At 40.0% G+C, this 18,733-nt stretch overlaps 2 protein-coding genes across 2 annotated transcripts; one reads left to right on the top strand and one right to left on the bottom strand.

The window, feature by feature from the left end:
• Nucleotides 1-2,318: 2,318 nt before the first annotated feature.
• On the bottom strand, nucleotides 2,319-9,021 carry LOC106940762 (ATPase family AAA domain containing 2B; the record flags this gene model as incomplete). The annotated part of the gene is made up of 6 exons (XM_015023583.1): nucleotides 8,792-9,021; nucleotides 3,376-3,542; nucleotides 3,174-3,205; nucleotides 2,916-3,063; nucleotides 2,613-2,712; nucleotides 2,319-2,483 (listed from the first exon to the last, which is right to left on the bottom strand). Coding segments are annotated over exons 1-6 (711 nt in total), but the record flags the coding sequence as incomplete, so codon positions are not given.
• Nucleotides 9,022-10,448: 1,427 nt separating this feature from the next.
• ubxn2a (UBX domain protein 2A) lies at nucleotides 10,449-17,809 on the top strand. The gene is made up of 7 exons (XM_015023585.1): nucleotides 10,449-10,558; nucleotides 10,920-10,979; nucleotides 11,870-11,980; nucleotides 12,811-12,920; nucleotides 13,347-13,484; nucleotides 13,958-14,119; nucleotides 15,743-17,809. Exons 2-7 carry the CDS (start codon nucleotides 10,977-10,979, stop codon nucleotides 15,924-15,926), a joined length of 708 nt encoding a protein of 235 aa, XP_014879071.1. The 5' UTR covers nucleotides 10,449-10,558; nucleotides 10,920-10,976; the 3' UTR covers nucleotides 15,927-17,809.
• Nucleotides 17,810-18,733: the final 924 nt, after the last annotated feature.

The following is an 18,733-nucleotide window of genomic DNA, read 5'->3' as shown; positions in this document are numbered from 1 at the left end:
GGCTGGAGCTCCATCCGTTCTTACTCCTTGTCCCATTTAAGCCCCATCTGTTCAACTGCCTCTGACACAGCTTCAAAAATATCTTTTCCCGTCGTTGTGCCTTTTAGGCTCATCATATCAAGCAGCAAAAATTATCATCTACTCCCCGCAAAAAAATTAACAGTTGCGCGGTGTCTGTGGCATCTGTGCTCTCATCGCATGCTATTGAGTAAAAATCAAAAGCACAAGCTTTGTCTCTCAGCTGAAGTTTCAAGTTAGCTGACAAGTCCTCGATTCTCCGCACCACTGTATTTCTGGATAAGCTCACATTGTTGAAATCAGGCACTTTTTCTGGACACATTATTTCTGTTACTTTGATGAGGCACTGCTTTATGAAATCACCGTCTGAAAACGGTTTGCCGTGCTGGGCAATAAGTTTAGCGACTTCATAACTTGCTGTTGTGGCGTTTTCTTGTATTTTGTTAGCACGGAAAAAAAACTGCTGTTGAGCTTGCAGGCTAGCTGCCATTTGCTTGACTTTCTGTGTTCGTTCGACACCAGTGTACGATGTGTAGCTCTGATGTTTGGTCTCATAATGCCGACGGACATTATACTCTTTCATCACAGCAACATCTTCATTGCAAATCAAACAGACACACTTTCCGTTGATTTCCTTGAAAAAATACTCATTTTCCCACCGTGTTTGAAATCTCCTACACTCACTTGCTATTTTGCGTTTCATCGGTGCTGCCATTTCTGGTGACTCATATCACCAGAAATGACATGAGTCATTTCTGGTGACTCATTTCTGTGGCTGGCTCCATCTAGTGTTGAAACTGAGAAGTGCAACAGAGTTGACCTCAAGCTTCTTGTGCGGGCCATATGTGGCTGGCTCCATCTAGTGTTGAAACTGAGAAGTGCAGCAGAGCTGAGCTCAAGCTTCTTGTGCGGGCCAGATTCAGCTATATTATCAGAATTTGCTGCGGGCCAATAAAAACTGGACCGCGGGCCGCAGTTGGCCCGCGGGCCGTAGTTTGGACACCCCTGATTTAGATTATCTGACACCAGAGCACTATCTTAGAAATAAATATTACAATATAATTTTAACTTTCTAAGATTTACAAAATCTTCATATTAGTCTTCATATTGTGTTACACGAAGCACTATAGCTAATATTAGCTGACATTTCGCTGTTGGACATGGATACAGTACATTAATATTCTATTCACACAATATAAACAATATTCTCACTTGTGAAAAGTTATCCCCCGAGCCCTGACAACAGCAGTCGGTCGATTTTAACAAAATATCCTGCAGTGCTGAGGCATCTTCTGCTGTAGGTAGGATGGACAACCGCTCCAAGATGGCCGCCGTAATTTCTGGATCCGAGCAGCCAATGTGGGTCTACTCTTTTATTATGTCTATGGAAATCAAACGTGCTGATTTTACTGCAAAGTTTCAACTTCCTGGTTCTGCTGTATGGCAGGCCGTTTTATCATAAATTTGGTTTCGCCTGACTATCCGTAATTAAATTCTAGATATCTAAAAATGCATTTTTACTAGACAAAACTACATTTTGACTATCCAGAATGGTAACTGAAGATATCTGCATTTATATTCTGACTAGTAAGAAAAATAAATCACCATATCTTCAATTACATTTTGATGAGTCAAAATTCCTCTCAAGATATCTCAAATGATGTCACCGGATCCGTCATTTGATGGGACACATATCCATTATTATAATTTAATATATGTCAAACTTATGAATAGTCAAAATTACATTATTAGCTATCTGAACTAAGAATTGCGTGGAAGCCCCTTTGTGCTCTCCAAACAGCCTGCAGAATTTTATGTTTCCTGCACAAAATTGTCAGTAAAAGCCACAACGTTGAAAGAACTTGGCAATGTTGGATATGCAGAGAACGCAAAACATCTTGGATTTTGAGACTGCTTCAGAAATCTGCAAAGAATTTCCTGTTTATTCATTTCCAGCAAACCGCTTTGAAAATCTTAATAGTGCTGTCAACCAATTTTCAAGATGAAAGCAGTGCGTTTTCAAACATGTTTCCCTTTTTTCTACTTTTCATTGTTTTATTAAGCTTTCAAAATGCTGTGAAAGTCAGGGACGTTTTGATTATGCAAAACCCATGTTCAAGATATGAGTAACGTCACTCTGAATAGTCAGAATGATAATTTAAGACATCGTAAATAGAAAAGCTGTGTAATTCAAGCTCTAACTGGAGATATCTGAAAATAAAGTTTGACTGGTCAATATGATATGTTCTGAATTGAGTGTGGGTTCCTCTGCCCAGCTGGTTCCACTCAACAGCTCTGACTGAAGGAACCAGGCAGGAAGTNGCTTTAGATGTACCTTCTGTCCCTTCTTCCTCCTCCTCTTCTTCCTCATCCTTGCTCATGACTTTGTGGTGCGCAGGCATGTTGAAAGTGCTCCTACGCATCGATTTTCGGCGCTTCACCCGAGAATACATGTCCATATTTTCCTGAAAGAAGCAAAAAAAATAAATAAAAATAAAATCAATAAATGCAGCCACTTGTGTTCACGTTACAGTCTCAGTTTGTGCTTTTTCATCTTTCTTTCTTTTTTTTTTTTTGCTGTGTGCACAGCTCACCTCCTCCGTTTCTCCGTTCCACATGCGAAGTCGCTCCAGCTCACGGTTCTGCCTGATGCTGGTGATGTTGTCCATTTCCTGCAGAACGGCCTCGGCGGTGCTTCACACAGACAGACGGAAACAAACGGTGGATGGCAAACATCCCAGCCAAATATCCCAGCCCTAAACTCAAAAGTTTTATTTCATGTTCTAAGTTTCTCATTCTTCACACGACACACAATGTGTTTGCATTGTTATCATTTCCAGCTTCTCCGTTGTCTGACGCAAAGATTTGCAAAAGGCAAAAGTACAACTTCCAGCTACCTGTTGACCAGCTGGTCGAACAGCAGGCTCTGATTGAGGTGCTGGAACTGGCTCTTCCTCACCCGGCAGCTCCTCTTCAGCTCCACGTGGCCGTTCATTCGGGAGTGATCAGCCCCTCCGCTCTCATCGCTCCTGTGATTCCTTTGCGCTGCAGCGTCGAAAGATTCAAAAGATTTGTTTGTTTTCGTTATTTATTTGATTTTTTTTTTTTTTTTTTTTCCAACGCATGAAGCCAAAGAAAGAAAAAAACTGAATTACCGTGTCCATTTTGCATTATGCGAGAAGACAGCCTGGAAAAAGAAAACATACAAAAAAAATATGAGATCTGTTGAAGATTGGGAGGGAGGACGGGGAGTAATAAGAATAATCACTTGTGTTCTCGCTTTTAGGATTTTTACAAAAAGGCGGTTGGACGTTAAGCTGAAAATTAATTTGCAATAAACAAATCCGAGCCACTGACCGGGTGCGGTAGGTTGGCAAGCCCCAGCTGACCCGCTGGCCCTTTGCCTGAGGGGACGGCGAAGTGTCACTGGAGCTTGGCTCGGAGGCTGTCTGCCGGCGCGTTCGTTTGGCAGGGGGTGCCAACCGTGGGCTGTTGGGACTGCTCGCATCACTGCTGGGCTCCTTCTGTTGTGCAAACACAGAGAAAAACAAAAAGTTGAGCAGGAAGCGAAGGAGAGAGCACAAGACTTGGAGGAACAACTTCAGGCAAAAGGGCTTAGAAAAGGAAGAATGCCAATTGTGTTGTCCTCACAACAAGTGACAAGTGTGTGTAGCTAGACAGCCATCGAACAACTGAAGATCCTTTGCAAATTGATTTATTGTAGCTGAAACACAACAGCGGGGGAAAAATACAAAAGGTAAAACACTTGCTACATTCAAAATGGTTTTGTAACTGAAATGTAACAGAAAGATAAATACATTACTAACCAATGGACCTGTCTTAATTCTTTACATTTTATAAACCACAAAAAAAAATAAAAAAACATTAAGATGTCTAAGTGTCATCTGATACTTACAAAGCCAAAAGTTTTCAAAGGTAAAAATCGCAACAAGTCCATTGAGAGTGTTTGTGTGCTGGTTAATTTCTCCAAACTGCCTAAATTCTGGTTGACAAGGTAACCAGAGAAATATGGGTCAAAGACAGTTTGCTGCCTAGAGCGCTCACTCGGTCATGTTCAAGCAAAAACAACACACGTGTCGCACACTAATCAAATTTCAAACCCAAAATATTTAAACTATTCTCAGCATGAATTCAGTCATACAATTTGCCAACTGTGTACTCATTTGTCAACTTGTTGATGTAACTTATTTCCACTAAAAGTAGATATATGTCACACTCCCTGCTTATTATAATCACTTTACAGCATTACAAAAACCAACACAACCTACTCAAACATATCAGGTCATTTAACATGAAGGAAGTTTGACTCCGTCTCTGCAAGCAAAATAATAATCTCTGAAACTGGTCCAAGTAACAATTTATCAGTCACATCTTATACAGTTCATGCTTTCTTATCTCTGCTGGGAAATGATACATTAGTAGCCTCATGGGCTACTAATGTAACATTTCCTGCTGAGACTGGTGTCCTTGACCAGGACTACGTCTCCTCCCCTGGCGTCAGATCTGGTTTCAGTCCACTTTGCATGACTTTGTACAGTGGACAAATATTCTTTTCACCTTTTCCAAAAAGTATCAGCAAAGTGTTGAACATTCTTCTGTTTTTTTTGTTGTTCTTCTTTATTTCCCCCCCCCAATCAATTGTCCTGGTGAAAACTTCTCAAATGGAGCAGTCTCCATGTTGGTAACATTGCTTGTGTGAGCAGTACAGGACTGTCCGACATCCAGCACTACGGACAGCTCCTTCACTTATGCGTCTCCCTTGATAAGCCACTTGTTCGTTGAAGTGACGAAAAGTAGTGTAGCGGTAAGAGGGCGTTTCTCGCCGTCTGAGCTTGCCTCTCGTTGTACGAGTTCGGCCAAGGGATTCAGCTTTTTGAGTGCGTTACGTGTTCATCCGTTTCTTCTGTAAGATTTTTCAGCGTCTCTCATTGTAGGCATCTTGTTGGGTAGCTTTAATGACGATTACTTTGGCTTGTGAGTTTCTGGTTGTTTGGTGTCTCACTGAAACGCTCCCATCCTGTTAGTCCGGTTGGTGGCATGTTGGTATTTGAGGGTTTTCAAGATTTCGCAAAGTGTCTTTCCATGACACCCAGAAACAGATGTACCTTTCACCTCTGTCTTTCAGAGAATAAGGGCACTTCTCGGTCTCTTTCACCAGAAAACAGTTCTCTTAGCAATGTTTAACCCCGACTTATTATGGGAGCAACAAAGCCTAAAGAGCCATACAGACTATTGACTGTTAACAACATTGCCCTATGTGTGAATGGTTTGGTTTCGCTTCATACACAAGTGAAGTTATCAGATAGTAGGTTCCAACAGAGTTTTATGCTTCTCTAAACAAAGAGTGTCTTTTTAAGTCCTTTGAAGGATGCTTAGTGTCAAAAGTTCGATGCTACTTTGTAAAGTTGCAGGATACCAACTTGTTTTGTGTTCTTGCAAGCAGGTCAGTTAATTCCGGTGTAGCAAACGATGTCACCAACATTCAACATCGGTTGCTACACCGGAATTAATGAACCATCTTGTGTTCTTGTTTACCTTGTTATGATGCTCTTCTCATACAGCAAATGATTATTTCCAAACATGAGGACTTCCATTCTAAACTTGGCTATGGTTTTAGAAATGTCAGTGTCCTCACACTACAAATAACACACGAACAAAAAAAACAAAAAAAAAATCTATGTGGTCTTTACGCACAATAAAGCGGTGAAATATTTGCTGCACATTAGCCATCTGGGGTATGGGCTGTTTACAAAAGCACTCAGCACTCCTGACAGAAAGTTGTTCAAATCAGGTCCACTAATAAGCTTTTGGTTAAGGAATGTTTCAACACATTTTCCATTTGAATGAAAAACGACCTGCATTTCCTCTGGCTTCTGTGTGATATACGCAGATCGTGCAAAGACGCCAATGTCCTTTATTTACAGATAGGGGTGGAGCAAGCTCTGCTTGATCGTTATTTAACATCTTTTGGATAAATTGGACATAAAGATCTTTCATTTTTGGTTTCTTGGAGAGAGTAGAGGCATCTTAGGGCTTGCTGTCAGTTGGGGAGCGAAAGTGTAGATGTGCAAGACAGCTGTTCTCTTGGTTTTGATAAACTTCATTGTGGCTTGCTTGTCATCAGTCGACAATTGGGACCTTGTCTGCAGTTGCGAGTAGATGTTGGTGATGCTGAGCAACCTCCAGAGAAGGTATTTTCTGATTCCATTGTCTGGAACAGAGTCGCTGTCAACTACAGGATGTAGCTGCATGTTGACTTTTACCCAACACTGACAAGTTTACCACAGAAAAATATGCTGAAGTTTTTTTGGCTAGAGCGCTCAGTCATGTTTTTCCAAAAACAACATGACAAAGATAGTTTGTAACACAGATGTCTCACACTGATCAAATTTAAAACCCAACATTTTTTTAATTGTTCTCAGCATGAATTGAGTCATTCCATTTACTAACATTTGATTATTTGCCAACTTATGTAATATTCTTTTCACTGTAAACTAAATTACTGTATTTGATCAAATGACTGACAACGATCTTTCCAAGTTCAACTTCACTACTGACAGTGGAAGCATAGCTCACTGCTGTTATGGGAAACTGTGTAATCAGAGGAAGAAATGTATGTCCTATTTTCTTTTTGGGGCAATTACTTCCCAAATAGTCTTTTTTTTTTTTAAACAAGGTGTACAACTAGCAACTTTATTGACCTAAAAAAAAAAAGAAACTGGGAGAGATGTTTGAATTTATCGTAATTCTTTTTTTAATCCACATAGGCTAAAATATCCTCCACCAAATGACATTTTGTTTAATATCCCCCAGAAGGTTGCAGAGAAATCACACACTTTTTAATGGCCACCATCAAATTTCTGGTGTATTTCTGGATGGATGTTTGCCCACACTCCTTGGCAGATTTGGTGGCGTTTATTTAAATGGGTTGTTTCACTGGAATAGACCTGACATTTTTTTATATAGTCTACAAATAATCACCAGTATTTAGGCCTGAACTACATTGTGTCGAAACGTAAAGCTTGAAAGATTCATTCCTCCACCTACTTCACCGGTACAACTGGGATGGAAACAAGCCCTCATCACAATACTGCCAATACCATGTTTGGTAGCTGCAGAGTGGTCAAATACTAAGCAAGAATTATCCATGGCCTTGCTGATAGCTACAGGAAGCATCTTGAGCAGAAACATTTAAAGGCATATTAAATCGGGGTGGATTCGCATATTCGAACTGCTGCATATCATTTTGACCCCATGTGGATTAGAGAAAATCTGCAATAAATTTAAACGGTGAATTATTTCTTCAAATTACTGAAGTGGATGTTTAGTGTCAACGCTCCACAAAGGGGAAAGAAAAGAAAAAAAGCAACGATCAATTAAGTCATTAAGAAAGTCTAAAATTAATGAGATTCATGCCTCAATGCTCCAACAGTGCTAATTCAAAAGACTACATTACCTCCCCAGCATGCCATCAGGTTATGCAGAAGTCTGTTAATGGCCTATTCATTTTAATCAAGGCGGCTGGAGCAGGGAGCAATCTGAAAACATGGAGGATGGTGGGCTCTGAAGGACAGATCACAGATTTGGCAGAGGTATCTACACTAAGCAGCATATCGGAGGACGATATTTGAGCATAGCATGTTATTCATTTCATAAAACACAGTGACCAAACAAAGAGCTCTTCAGAGAAGTTCATACAATATGACAAACGCATTGAAATCCCCAAAAAGGTTTTGTTTAAAACTAATACTGTCAAAGAAGGGTATTTTCAAACTTTTTTATATATGTGTAGATCACACTGAAACTTCTGCAATCAAAAACGCTGTGCAGACGTCAAGCAGTAGTCAACAACATTCACAAAGAAAGTCATAATACATTGAAAAGGTCGATCCGTTAAGGGAACTATATCTTTTCTCCTCCTCATTTATGTTTTCTAATGCTGTAAAAAAAAAAAAAAAGAACATAGATGAAGGATCTTTAGGCTTGCGGTGTTCAATGTTTACACTCTGAGACAAAAGGCTGAAAGATTGACGCAAACTTAAGATCTCAACTTAAAGTTTGCCAGAGAAGCACTGCATTACTGGGCACAAAGTTGACTGTTTTTGGGTTTGAAACGTGTACTTCAGGAACAGCCTGTTCCACGGCCCTTGAGGATATTTACAATAATAAAAATTAAAAAAAAAAAAAAATGGTTCACCAAGTTCAGACATGCTAAATACGGGACCTGAGCCAGCCAACTGTTGTGGACCTGATCCCTTCCCCCCACTGTAAGCTAACTAAGGCTAGCCATTTCCCAACCAACGCTAGCTTAAATAAGGCTTTATCCTTCACCAGTCAACTAAACATCTATCCTGCTCGTTCCACATAATAGGGTCGAAGTTGAAGCAATGTTTTTTAGCTTAATTGCTCCATTTGAAGAACTGAGTTTTGATGACAACGGTGAAACAAGTCAGCCGGGCAAAATTGCCAAACACAAAGGGAACTCAACTTAGAGCTAGCCAGGAGTTAATGTCGCTAGCTTGTATTTTAACAGCTTCATAATAAGTTTGAGGCTAATGACACGCACACGACTGGTTGCATTTACTAGTTTTATTTCTTGTCTGTGTCACTGTGTGGGTGTCAGTGCAACTGCTGCTCGTATCTTGTTGTAAATAAGACATCCATGGGATCAGCTTGAGGCCAGGGCTACAGCTACTTAGCCAACTAGCAGAGCCAGCTAGCTCGCCCGGTAAAAGAACAGAGACCGGCTTACATGTTCCTCTGAGTTTCTCTCTTTTCTCGATGACGATCGCGTCCTGGAGGAGATGAAGGCGCCGCTCCGTGTCCGGGGGCTCTTCCTCGTCTTCTCCATGTTTCTCTCCTTTGAACTGTCTTCACCGAATCTCTCCAACCGGCTCCAAACACTGCTTCAGTGAGCGCAGCATCGAGGCGCCATTTCTCCCTGTCTATCTCCTGGTCTATCTACTCCCTCCCAAGCGGCTGTGAGTCCTTCTGGCAGGTGCCTTTATTAATATTATTTTTTTCTGACATGGCTACTATCCCCCCAAAAAAGACAATAAATATTTTAACATAAAAAACACGCTTTTGGTTGACACTTGCTGAAAAAAGTGGTGCAATAAACAGACTCAAATCTCACAGTTTTGGAGTGACACTCAAGCTTTCCTCCTGCATCTCAATAAATAAATATATAATCTAAAACTTCTTATTTTAGTACTTGAGTTTAAAAGGGGGAACTCACATCTTATATGGAATTATTACACGAATTGTGAAATATGTCTACTTATTTTTTCTACTTATTTTTCAAGTAGGTGTACCATATGGCTAATGAAAATCACAAATTGTTTCTCCGAAAATGTAAATAAAAAGCAACAAAATGTATGTAATATAATTACACAAAGTTAAGACTGCTGAATTGATGAATAAGTTGTCCGTTCAGAGTGCTGTGAGCAATCATATTGGAAAGTTAGGTGGAAGGAAAAAGTGAAATCAAAAAGTGTTGCAAAAAGACATACAAGGGGCATGGATAACATCTTTTAGAGAAGTATGAACCAATTGTCATTTCAGAGTGTGAGGGAGATTTACAAGTCATGGATTGTAGCTGAAGTCAGAGCTACATCTGCAGAAGAGTGGGGAGGCAGAATCCAAGCTGCAGGAGGTCCAGTGTGAAGTGTCTACTGGTTTGGGGAAGCCATTTTATCTTTTTTGTCTTGTTTTTGGTCTACCATATCCACCTTTATGGAGAGATGGTGATTGAATTTTCCAGAAGGAGTTACCACCTACCCACCCTGTCAAAGTTGCAATAACTGCTTTAATGACCATAGTGTGGTTGTGCTTGATTGAGCAGGAAAATTGCATGACCGAAACCCAACAAAGAAAAGAGAAAGATGAGAGACACAAGAGCTAATAGTGCAAACAAACTGCTATGAAAGCAAATTGGGCTAGACCTCAGCGATCAAGCAGCATTTATGCAAGTATTCACCCCATAGGTCCCCCAACTAAGTATCAAGCACAAACCCTATGCAGTACATGTTCATACTTTATAGTAGACTGATATTTCTAGTTTTAAAAAAAGAAAGTTTAATTTAACATTAAAATTTTCTATGATGAAGTTTGTGTTTTCATCAGCTGTGACCCATAATCATCAGAAATAGTAAAAAGAAATAGTAAAAAGAACTCATGAGAATTAGAAATATACAAGAGATTTTTTTTGTTTCTGTATTTAAATGACTGAAATAAAATGACTGTTAGTTTGTAATGAAACTTGATTGAGACAGCTAAGATATTATTGTTTACATTTATGACCCCCTCCAAAAAAAACTCCAACAAACAAAAAGTATTTATTTATTAACTAATATATATCATATACCAGATGTGATTGGTTTAACCTAAATATAGCTGAGCAGTGCTGTAGGATTACGACAGTAGCACTTTACGGCAGTTATTTCTTGCTCTGCAGAGGATCCGCTGCCAGAAACTTGAAGCTGCAGATGTGCAACCCCGGGTTAAAAAACAAAAGCTGGTAAGTCGCTATTTGACTTTACGCTTAATATGAGCATGCAGCTAATAGTTTTAGCGTGTCTTTGTGTGTGTAAAAGCCACGTTTATGTGTTCAGCTTGTGTGTTGCTCTTAGCGTCCCCAGCCTTTTATACCCACTTGCATAAATAATCTCATCGGTACAGGCCGCTTGGGTGTGTGGCTGTTTGTCAAGAACGGCTTGTTAGATTGGGCACTTTCCACTACTATTCTTAGCATACTCTTAACGAAGGAATGAGTTTTAAGAAATGTTTTTAAATTTTAAATATGTCACTACAATAAATTTGAAGCATGCTATTTAAAGCTTCGACAGGCTCTGCTATAATAGCGTTGTTGTTTTTCTTAGATGGAAAACACATAACGGCATGAAAGAGACTGACACTGTGGCTGAGAAAGCTGAGCAATGGTAAGTCAGAATAAATAAACCGGGAAGCGTTAATCTTGGATTTGTTGGTATTACTGTTTGCGCTCTACCTTATATTTACAACTCTGCAATGTCTCTCAGATGCGATTCAAACGTCTTGAGCTTTTTCGCAATTGAACGCTTTACAATCACAAACTATTATGTATTTTACTACAATGTTAGGTGGTAGACCAAATAAAAGTACTAAGTGTAAAGTGGGATCAAAATGAGACAGTTGTTTTTTGCATTCTTCTGTTCGCTGTAATCACAAATGCAAGTTTGTTTTTGTGCGTGTCTACCAAATTTGCATATTAGGAGACCAGAATTATAAGTCTATTCTTCTTCACCAAGTAGTTAAAGGAAACTGATTTGGTTTTTCTTCACCAAATCAGTTTTCAGCATTGAAAACTGATGTTGATGGAGTGTCAGTTTTCAAGTCGTACCACAGGTTCTCAACTGGCTCTTGGTCTGGACTTTGGCTGGGCCATTCCGTTGTGAATATATTCTTTTGTATACTAATCCATTGTAACTAGCTGTAGACTTAGAGGTACTTTCCTGGATTTTATTTAACAGTATCTGTGTAAAGAAAACTAAAAAACTACACTTTTTTATTGTTTTCATTCCACTTTCCAATTACCTTGTGCATAAATCACCTTAGAACTAATGATGTACCTGCTACAAGACAATGTGAAAAACCTCCGGAGATACAAATGCTTTTGCATGCCACTGTAATTTGTTATTTTGGTTTCAGGAAACAAGAGCAGTGGAAAAGTTAGCAGTAAAGTGTTTAGGAGACATTATTTGGAGAGGGAAACTTAACTATCAGCTGACATGTTTTTGATGGATTAAAAACTTTTTTTTTACACTTTACCTTTCACATGTTTTGTTAACAGGCAGTCAGTGAGGAAAATGAAGAGGAGGTTCCAATGAGTCGTAGTTTCTCAGTAGAAGACCTCCTTGATGAGGTGGAGAAGATCTGCTACGATGCGTCAGGGACATCAAAGGTAACTCATCCCATCTCAATGCATATTTATTGTGTGATGGAGTTGTTGTCATATAAACTAAGACTAAATGCCAGATGGCAAGTGCGTGCTATGAGAATGCAGTTATTACACATTTCGACAGAACATTAAATATACAAACCAGACCACCGTAGTTTGACCAGTGTAGTTTGCACAGTAGAGATTCACAGAGAAATCAACCGGTGCGTGGAACTAGACCAGGCCTGACAAGACGCTGGCCATCAGAAACTGAAAGGTGCTTTGCTGAATCAGTGGATAAGCCGTAGTTTAGTGAAACCAGGTCGCCTCTGATGACAGTACTCTAGAAATGTCCTGTTGTGGTGAGACAGGTCTGTAGGTTGTTCAAGCTGTAAGAGGGCAAGCAAGTAGTAGAGGACAGGAAAGCTAAATGGAGTTCATAAATCTTTCAGCCTCTGGCTTTAGAAATGTTGGCAGCCTTTTTGAAATCTCAGAGTTAAGATATGGATCCAAATTCTCCTAAATATACATCTTGAGTGTGCTGTTTTAGTAACGTTAGCCACGTGCTAACCCCTAGTGTAGGGTCCTAAGACCAATTAAAATGTCTTTGCCCCATCACAAAACTCTGTTTCACACTGACATATTGTCTCATCTTGTAATATTAATAAGTGACCACTCCATAATTGACTTCTTCTTATATTGTTGTTCTTAAAGGGTAATGGCTAGAAAATGGTAAAACCAGGTTGAAGTTCAAAATCTGCATTTAAAAATCAGTCACAGAACTTTGATCCTTGCGTTTGCAGTCAACCTCTCTATTGATGGGCTTAATACAAATGTTGCCATGTTAAATCCAGGTGGAGATGGTGGTGAGGCTGTGGAAGGACGGCTTTACTATAAACGACGGAGACTTCCGCAGTTACTCTGTGTCAGAAAATCAAGATTTCCTGGATGCCATCAAAAGAGGGTGAGTGCCTCCATTGAGGCATTTGGCATATTTTGATCCGAAATCTACTCAGAATGCTTACAATTGTAGTGTAGTCATTGTTTCTAACTGCATATAATCATTTAATCCATTTACACCACCTTAAGGAATTTTCAGGAAATGAAGCAATGTTTCCTGTTGACTTGGTTCCTTTATCTGTCGGTTTGTTTGCAAGTTCTTCAGGCATTTGAACACTTTTTTTTTAATCCAGTCTTTTTTATCAGTAAAATTAGCATCCAACTTGTTCTTTACCTTTGAGCTGTGCACAACACTGCACTAAGCCAAAGTTTGTCCCTACTTCGGTATACAAACAAGAGTATACAGACAGCAGATCTATCCCATTTCCCCTTTGTCTTATTGATTGATTCATCTGATAATACTCCTTCGCTGAACTTTGACCTGTCCCAGGGAGCTTCCAGCGGAGTGGGAGAGCAGAGCAGAGGAAGAGGAGCTGGAGATCAGTGTGGAGGATATGACTGAAGAAAACTACGTCCCCAAGAAGAAGGCTTTTCACCCGTTCAGCGGGAGAGGGTACCGACTTGGCAGGTGAAAGCTTTTTGATGTGTTTCATTTTATTCTTTTATTTGAAATAGATCTTAGAGCCTACACTGAATTATTTGGAATATAAAGAGAGGATTACTGTTACAGTATCATTAAAATGTACTGCCTCTGCTAAATAGTCATAGACTGTCTCAAGTTTCAACATGGTTTTATTACCACTTCTGCCATAATACTTTAGACCACTAGGTGTCCCACTAGGTTCATGTATTGAAATACCCAGAGGCAAGTCCTAAAAGGCACTCTGTCAGTCTTTAAGATTTAGGATCTCGTCTACAGGATATCGTACACAAATGTCACGTTGTTCAACTCATGCATACATTAAAAAATAATATTTCACATTATAGGTATGTTTGAACACTACCAACTTTTGAGAAAATGACCATGAGCGTCTTTGCACCTGCTTTTCACACTTCAAACCGACAATTCGTCTGCTTCTTGTTCCCCATGTCCATTCCCAGCGTTGCACCCAGAGTTGTGGCCCGGTCACCGTCTGTGCACGAGGACGGAGAATCTCCTCCTATTCCCATGGTAACACTAGACCACTCCCTTCCCGTCACCTCTCTGCAGATCTGGTTGGCCGACGGCAGGAGACTGGTACAGAGGTTTAACCTATCGCATAGGTGTGTGTGTCCCCCCGAATTGCACCACTTCACACACAGGAAAACTGATCTTCATGAAGAATATCTCAACACTGGCTGTTCCCACTGCGCTGCCTGTAAATCCCATAATCTCTCAACATCATAGTAAATATGTAGTAAAAGGCAGAGGGGAGTGAGGGTTAAGATTTTAGGTTATTGTGGCTCAGGGGGAGGGGGTGAAGGGGTTTATGTTTTTTTGGGAGGGTAAGGGGGGATTACATAAAGCTTTGTTCTAGTCTGATAAAGTTTGAAGGCTGAAGAAATGGCGCACAGGGGTTTCAGAGACATAATCTGAGTTGTAGCAGCAGCGTGGATCTATAAAATCCCCAGTGAGGAATTGCGTAACTCTGATGCAGCATTTATATAACAGGCTAAAGGATGAGAGAGGACCGAACCCCTCCAGTCTTAAGCTGTAGTCTCAGAGTGCAGTGAGTGTTTGGGCTGCCACAGGACTGCCGGGTCATCATTAATAATAGATGATGTTACCAGCATGCTGCCTCAGATCTCACGTGTCAACACAAGGGGTGGAGTGTTAGTCTGGGAGTCTTGGGCTTCCATAAAGGAATCGGCATGTTTAACAGGATGTTTCACCCGGGGTGTGTGAGGGGAAAACTAAAGAAATTCATTCAGTTTTTTTTTTTTTTTATATCTTTTCAGGATTATTATGGAATAAGAATATTTAAATGTCTGTCATTGATTAGTTAACTAAAATGTAGAGCCATCCATTCATCCACATATCACCTTCTATCCATTTCTCCATCCTTTTGTCTGTCCATCAAAACATTTATCCATCAGTCATTATTTTATCTATTTGTACATCCTTTTGTTGTTTCTGTATCCATCTGACCAACTTTCAGTCCTCTCCAGGATATTGGTGTTTTTTATGATTGCTAATTTTGCAGTATTTTTCTCAAAACGTTGTGATCAAAGTTACAATTTTTTTAAGCTTTATTTTTTTCTAAAGCATAGTCTTACAGAAAAAAAGTTGAAATTGCTGCACATAACCTTCCGCAAAAAGACAAGATTTGAACATTAATATTTAGAGTGCAAATAATATTTTCAAGAACATTCTTGAAATGGCATCCTTAACACAAATAAGACCGTCTCCTGACGAGTTGACAAAGTCCAAAAGAAGAATTTCATGTTGGTCATTCAAGTTAATATGAATTTTATGCACAATAGAAGCAAATCCTACAGAACATCTCAAAATGTTTTTGCAAAAAAAGTGATTGTCTAACATCATGCATATTTTCATCTTGGCTTCTTTTCACGATCGGCTTTCAAAAGACGCCATGAAACAGGACGTTGAATTATCCGGGGACTAATTGGATTGGTCAAAATTCAGCCGGGTTTCCGTGATTGGTCAGAAAAGAAGAAACTACAGAAAACGTTAAAGTGATTGGTCAGATATGTGTAAATCGCAAGTCGCCGCAAACTGATGACTTAATTTACATAAATAGTCGCGATCGCAAAATTGCAACTTCTATAATTTAAGCCCAACAACCAGTTCACAGTGACTATAAAAACAGCCCAAAATGAACAAAAATCTCTCTGTGAACCTCATTCACCCCTCAGTTCTAATCTGAGTTATGATTCTCCTTTAAGGATCTCTGACGTCCAGGATTTCGTCACCCGCTGCCAGAGGAGCTGCCCACCTTTCATCCTGACGACATCACTTCCTTTCCGGGAGCTCAGCGACAAAGAATTGAGTCTTGAGGAGGCGGATTTGGCTCACGCCGTCATCGTCCAGAGACCTCTGAACACACAGGCTCTGTTTGGACACTCCTGACCGAGACAGTCCCATACCTCACACAGCATGCTACCTTCCCCCCTTCTCTTCATAAACAAGTAGTCTATTTATTTATATATATATATATATATATATATATATATATATATATATATACAGAGAGAGAGAGAGAGAACACAATGCGCCTCTTAGTATTTTAATCTTCACTGTGCACTTTGAACTGCACTTTGTTGTCAACAAGCTAAAGGTGATATTCTCACCAGATTAGTCAGAAAGTACTAATCAGGGGCTGTTCTGTTGATAGCGTCTACTTTGACTTGATCTTCTGGAGAGGAAAGTTTATGTTTCCAAAAACAGGCTTATGGAAACCCAGCATATCACTACACAGTGGTGTCACATACAGCTCTGGAAAAAATTAAGAGACCACAGCACTGAAGCTTCTGGTTATTCCACCAAATATAGACTTCTGAACTCTTCCTGAGGTAAAACATTAGTGTTGTTGATTCTAAATGAATATGAACTTGTTTTATTTGCATTATTTGAGGTCTGCAAGCACTTCGTCTTTTACGTTATTTTGACCATTTCTCATTTTCTGCAAATAGATATTAAGAAAACAATGTTCATTTTACAGAAAAAATCAGAAAAACTGATCATTTTAAGTGGTTTCTTAATGTTTTTTTTTTTTCCAGAGATATTTACAGGTCTGGGCAGAAATTCACATCCACTCATCATATCGCTAAATATGATTAACTTTGGTCTCTTTTCTTTTTTAAAACTCTGCTTTTTGGGGGGAGGTGGACTGTATAGCTTTAACAGTTTCTAAAAATAAGTTTCTGGGGCAAAGGTTTTGATTGGCTGGCGTTATGCATCCCGAATGGCCTCCGAACGACCTCAGTCCTATTGGAAAAACGATAAACAAAGGCTTAAAATCAGGGTCCGTGCCAGCAAACCAATCAGAGTGAATGAGCTCTGTTAGTTCTGACCAGAAGAGTGGTCAAACATCCAGACAGAATCATCCACAAAATCATCCAAAAAGCCTGATGATTTCTTAAGCGACATTTATGAAAATATTAGTGTATGTGTGTGTATATATACAGTCCTGCTCACCATTATTGGCACCCCTTCATGATTTGCATAGCTGAGTGAATATTTTCAGCAATAAATGGAAATGTTCAAAACTTATATCAGCAGAATCTTTCAATTTGAGGTCCAAAGTAATTTAACAAAGACAATTACCATTTCAACATAAATATTTTAATTCCAAAGGACAAAACAGAAAACCAGCATGTGCACTAATATTGACACCCCTCTTTAATATTTGGTTGCGCAGCCTTTGGCAGCAATGACAGCCTCCAAACGTTTCTTATATTCATCTATAAGCTTCTTGCACTTCTCGGGTGGCATTTTCTCCCACACTTTTGCAATATGCTCAAGCTCTTGTACATTACAGTTCCTTTCTCCAATGGCAGATTTCAGCTCCACCCAAAGATTTTCAATTGGATTGAGATCAGGACTCATTGCTGGCCATTTTAAAACAGTCCATTTTTTTCCCTTTCAACCAACCAGGCCTGTGTGCTTTTGGAGGTGTGCTTTGGGTCATTGTCTTGCTGGAGGAGCCAGGATCTCCTTACACTGGGCAAGACATTTCGCTCTAGAATTGCTTGATAATCTTCTGATTTCATGATGCCTGTGATACGGTCAAGCCCTGCAGTACCAGATGCCGCAAAGCAGCCCCATAGCATTATGGATCCTCCACCATGCTTGACTGTTGGTATGGTGTTCTTTTCTTTAAAGGCTTCATTGCGCTGTCTGTAAACATATTGTTTGTGTGATTTACCGAAAAGTTGCCACCGAGGAGCTTTTTGACCACCTTGGTGACCTGGTCCCCAGAGATTGGAGAGCCCAACCCAGAGTCCCCAGGTTCAGCTTCCTCAAAAGAAGGCATGTTGGTGGGATTGAGGTCTTCGAAGTATTCCGCCCACCGGCCCACAACGTCCCGAGTTGAGGTCAGCAGCACACCATCCCCACTATAAACAGTGTTGGTGCTACACCGCTTCCCCCCCCACCGAGACGCCGGATGGTTACAGAATCACCTCGAAGCCATACGGAAGTCTTTCTCCATGGCCTCTCCAAACTCCTCCCACACCCAAGTTTTTGCCTCAGTGACCACCCGAGCCGCATGCCGCTTTGCCCGCCGGTACCCATCGGCTGCTTCTGGAGTCCCACAGGTCGCGGCGGCAACCCTCGAACCCGTTGGTGGACACCTTCGGTGAGGGATGCTGTCAAGCTGAAGGAGTCCTATCGGGCCTTTATGGCCTATATATATATATATATATATATATATATATATATGATGGACAATGCACGTATAATTTCACAACCGTGTAAAAATACATTTGTGAGAAGCGTTCTTGTTTTTAGAAATTATTAAAGTTGTATTAGGTGTAGTCACTTTTATCATTAAATGCTCCAAAAATATGAAATTCATTCATTCATCTGCAATGAGCAGGTGATAAATATCTGCTCAGAAATGTCCTTCCCCTCATACAACTACTATCAAAGTCTTCCCAATGTAAGAACACAACTCTTATGCACTGCAGTTTTAAAAAGGCGCTGATAGGTGGGACATTTGTTACATATTCATGAGGTGTAATGTTTTGTTTGCACAGTATTGATATTTTTGGCCTTGTCGTTTGGCTGTTTCAGGTGTTTACATTATTTTATTGTTTTCCATAATGTCAGTATTTTCCTTCTCCTTTTATTGAGGCTGGTGGGAATGTGAAATCTGCTGTTATACTCGATTGAATAATCAACGAGCATATCTTGAGAATTCACGTTGTTTCAGT

This window comes from Poecilia latipinna, unplaced genomic scaffold (genome assembly GCF_001443285.1).
Source record: "Poecilia latipinna isolate Pla-1442-1.1 unplaced genomic scaffold, P_latipinna-1.0 Scaffold3350, whole genome shotgun sequence".
Taxonomy (NCBI): Eukaryota; Metazoa; Chordata; class Actinopteri; order Cyprinodontiformes; family Poeciliidae; genus Poecilia; species Poecilia latipinna.
The sequence above is the reverse complement of the archived record's forward strand: the minus strand, read 5'-3'. Positions and strand labels throughout refer to the sequence as shown.

Excerpts from the sequence above, each read along its gene's own strand:
- ubxn2a (XM_015023585.1), top strand. Across the intron at positions 11,981-12,810 it reads ATGCGTCAGGGACATCAAAG|GTGGAGATGGTGGTGAGGCT; the intron begins GTAACTCATCCC and ends TGTTAAATCCAG. Across the intron at positions 13,485-13,957 it reads AGAGGGTACCGACTTGGCAG|CGTTGCACCCAGAGTTGTGG; the intron begins GTGAAAGCTTTT and ends GTCCATTCCCAG.